Here is a 3,901-nt window from a genome sequence, read left to right as displayed (position 1 = left end):
TTGCGGGCACATCCCCAGTGGGGAGTGTGCAGGAGGCAACTGATCGATGTTTCTCTCTCATCGATGTTTCTAGCTCTCTATCCCTTCTCCCTTCCTCTCTGTAAAAAATCAATAAAATATATTTTTAAAAAAATAAAATAAAAAGAAAGTAAAGACCACCATATATACATGCCAATCATTAAGAACATGCGTCCTATGTGTGATTAACCATCAGCTCCTGACTATGGGTTCTGTGGATGGTTACCGACTTCTGCGCATGGACCATGAAGTTTCAATCGCACTGTACGGGCGCGCCCGCACGTGGTATTTTGTGGAAGAGCCACACTCAAGGGGCCAAAGAGCAGCATGTGGCTCGAGAGCCGCAGTTTGCCGACCACGGGTCTAAGAGGTTGCAGCTCTTTATAAGGAGGCCAAACCAGGAGGAAATCCAAGGCCAAGCCTAGCTCATTGCCATGTTAAATGGGAATGCTTTATGGAATATTTTAAATTCACTCTGCTAGATACCATGGGCAGCAAAGAGAGAGGACATATGGCCCGGATGGGGTGAAATGATGCTAGGACAGGTGCATGGCTCTGCGGCTGGGACAGGTCAGACCAGCCACCTCCAGAGAGCAACTGGGATAGAAGAACGAGGGTGCGTCTGTTTGGGGTGGGGGGAGGGCAGGGGGGGGTCATGGGCAGGCCCGGAGCGTGGTCTCACCTTGGCCACTTGCCCCCGCAGGTCGTGCAGCTCGCTCTCCAGCGTGCGCTTCTCGCTCAGAGCAGTGCTCAGCGCAGCCTCCTTGGAGTTGAGCAGAGCCTCCAGGTCCTTGAGGCGGGCCTGGGCGGCCATCAGGTCTCCCTCCTTTTTGCTGTTGCTAAGGAAGCAAGGAAGAATGGGCTTAAGGGGAGGAGTCTGTGTCCCTAGAGAGAGCCAGGTTCCCTAGAGAGAGAGAGCAGTCACTTCCCCCAACAGAGGTCAGTTGTGGGGCCTGGCTCTGCTATCCCTCCAATTGCCAGCAGAGGGCATCCTGGGATTTGGTTTGTTGGCATCTGCCTGCCTGTGGGGCTGGACTCCCACTTCCACCAAAGTCCCCCAAACCCCTTTCCTGCTTCTCCACCCTTCCCATGACTCAGTGTTCAGGAACGTGCCTGGGGCCAAGGGCAAAGCTGGATCCCGTGAGATGAATGCATATGCTTTTCCCTTTCTCCCCTCCTTCCCAAAGAAACAGGGCCACCTTTGTCTCTCACCCCTTCCCACACTGGGGCCTTAACCTTCTCCTCCCTGACCCCACCCACCTTTCATCCAGCCGAGCCTTCCCCCCAGCAGGGACCCAGACTCCCAGCCCTGCGGTCTGTGCATCCCTAATGGTTCGCAGTTTGAGCGCTAAAGGTGTTAGTCACCCTCCTCTAGTCCCGTTTACACTCTGGGGGCTGTGGAGTGAGCCTGGTTAGAACTCAGGGAGGCCTGGGATGAGGACAACCAGGCGTGGTATGAACCCTTCCCTTTCTCAGACTCAGCCTGGGTCCTGTGATCTGGGCAGAGCACGGGGCTTCCAGCCTCCCTCCTTCTGGGCCTCCTCAGAGCCTGAGCGAATGCTGATCCCTATGTGTCGACCATGAGCCTCGGCATCTGGCTCCAGATATGACCTCCCCACTCCTCACAGCAGGTGAAGCTTCAGCTAGAACCGAGCACACAGGTTGCCTCTGCCCCCCCCGCCGCTGGGTCCTGTGATCTGGGCAGAGCACGGGGCTTCCAGCCTCCCTCCTTCTGGGCCTCCTCAGAGCCTGAGCGAATGCTGATCCCTATGTGTCGACCATGAGCCTCGGCATCTGGCTCCAGATATGACCTCCCCACTCCTCACAGCAGGTGAAGCTTCAGCTAGAACCGAGCACACAGGTTGCCTCTGCCCCCCACCCCCGCTCCCCTTTCTGGGCCCCTGGTGATTTTTGCTGGATAGTGAACTGGAAAAATAGAGGGGTCCTCTTTTCTTAAAAACCCCTGGGGAATCCAGGAACTCTCCGGATGTTCTGCCCTTTCACCAATGTCTGGTGAAAGAAAGGGTTCAGACGCAGGGGGTGGGGGCGAGCCAAAGGGCCGGGTCCCAGCTGCCATCTGTAACACATCAGGCCTTCAGCACAAACCCACCACAGCAGATGGAAACAAGAAAACCCAACGTCGGCAGGGGGAAAATATTCTATCCTGGAAAGGGAAAAGGTGGCCCTGCCAACATTTTTCTCCGGCCACAAAAGCGCTAAGCTCCACAACAATCCACTGTGGAGCAGGAGGGAGAGGCCAGACTAGAGGCCGCGCTGGAGGGAGAGGCCAAGACCCAGGCAGCATTCTGCCGCCTTCACAGATTCAAACAGGAGTCACTTCCCCTTCCACTGGGCTCCGCTGGGAGGGGACAGGGTGACGTCCAGACAGGCCCGGGAAGGATGTGAGCCCCTGCGGGGAGCACCCCCAGCCGGCATGCTTGCTCCTGTCGAGGCCTCTGGCCACACCTCACAACAAGCAGTTGAATGCCACAGCGTCTGTCTCCTGTGAAAGGAGGCCCTCCCAGAACTGGAGGAGGTCTCCCCTCCTCCGTCTCAGCCCGAAAAGCTAAAAATAAAGTCAAAACCCAGCTCAGGTTTTGGCCGCCATCCGGCCCAGCCCCTGGCTGGGAGCACAGCCCCAACTTTCCATGACTTCAGAACTTTTCCGAAGCCGAGGCAGCTGTAGGGGGAGGAGGGAGAAAGAAGAAAAACCGCTGGTAAAGTGAAGACGAGGCAGACAGATTCCGAGGGCCTTGACCTGACTCCAAGACTGGCTGGGGCTTCCCAGAAGCGGCCTCTCTACCCTGCGGGCCAACAGCTGCCGCTGGCCGTCCTGGGAGCTCTCAGGGTGCAGGGAACTAGAAGGAGTTTAGAGTGGGTTCAGCTCAACCCCCTCCTTTTTCAGAAAAGGAAACTGGGGCACAGAGGAGGAAGGCAAAGGCCCAGTGTCAAGCCCTGCCAGCCGCAGCAGGGACAGGCTCACAGGAGGGCTCCCCCTCACTGCTTCCTAAGCCCTAGGCCTAGCGAGAGTGGAGCTGGCAGGAGGGGGAGGGCTCCACCCAGCCAGCTCGCCTGAGCTGGGGAAGCCGGAAAGAGCGATGCCTGCAGAAGGCATCTCAAGGGCATCTCTTCCCTAGTCCTGCTTCCTGACCTCAGACTCCAGGCTCTAGTTCTCCTTGGAAATGCCCTCCCTGTGGCAGACCTGACCGAGGAGAGCAGAGGTACAGAGCCCCTGGCAGCTTACAGGTGAACAACTACGAGAATTTTCCCTTCAGTCTAACCTCTTCCCTTCCTACTGCTCCCAAAGGCAGGGTGGTTAGAGTCACAGTAATATCATAACAGCAAACACATATCGAGCTGATTATGTGCCAGGAGCTGCTCTCAATCTTTCACTGTTAAGCCAGTCTTCACATGGCATGGCACGGGGCCTGGGGCAGGACGCGGTAGATGCTACAAGGTAGATGCTACTACTACGTGACGGAGGAAACTGAGGCACAGAGAGCTGAGTCCCGGGTCTGAGCAAGTCAGTTCACAGTTGGTGGCTGTGCTGCTTCAGCACCTGCCACAAAATAATGGCCCCCACGAAATTAAGGGGCTATTTCCCGTGCCCTCCTGGAGAATTAGATGATCGCCCGAACCAGGTGCCATTAAAGGACCACGCCACACCCTGCAGATGAGGAAAACCATGAGCAGAGAGGGAACTGAGGAAGGGCCGCTGCGGTTTTCTCAGCTGGGCTCGGGGAGCTCCCATCGGCGGGGAAGAAGCCACTATCACTCATGCCTCATGACTCAGAGCCCGGGAGCTCTGTGGTTAGGAGCCACACGCACTCCCTCCTCCCCAGGGCTGCCCGCCCCCCCCCCCCCCCACCCCCCCCCACCCCTC

The 3,901-nt window shown here is 57.3% G+C and overlaps 1 protein-coding gene across 1 annotated transcript in view; it reads right to left on the bottom strand.

Moving 5' to 3' along the window:
* Positions 1-3,901, bottom strand: part of LMNA (lamin A/C) — a 21,664-nt gene that overhangs the window by 7,514 nt on the left and 10,249 nt on the right. The window contains exon 2 of the mRNA XM_005867567.2: positions 701-857. Coding sequence (XP_005867629.1) covers positions 701-857 — 157 coding nt within the window. The remainder of the gene's footprint in view (positions 1-700; positions 858-3,901) is intronic.

The sequence above is a fragment of the Myotis brandtii genome, unplaced genomic scaffold, assembly GCF_000412655.1.
Source record: "Myotis brandtii unplaced genomic scaffold, ASM41265v1 scaffold250, whole genome shotgun sequence".
Taxonomy (NCBI): Eukaryota; Metazoa; Chordata; class Mammalia; order Chiroptera; family Vespertilionidae; genus Myotis; species Myotis brandtii.
Note: the sequence above shows the minus strand (reverse complement) of the source record. Positions and strands in the feature narration are given on the sequence as shown.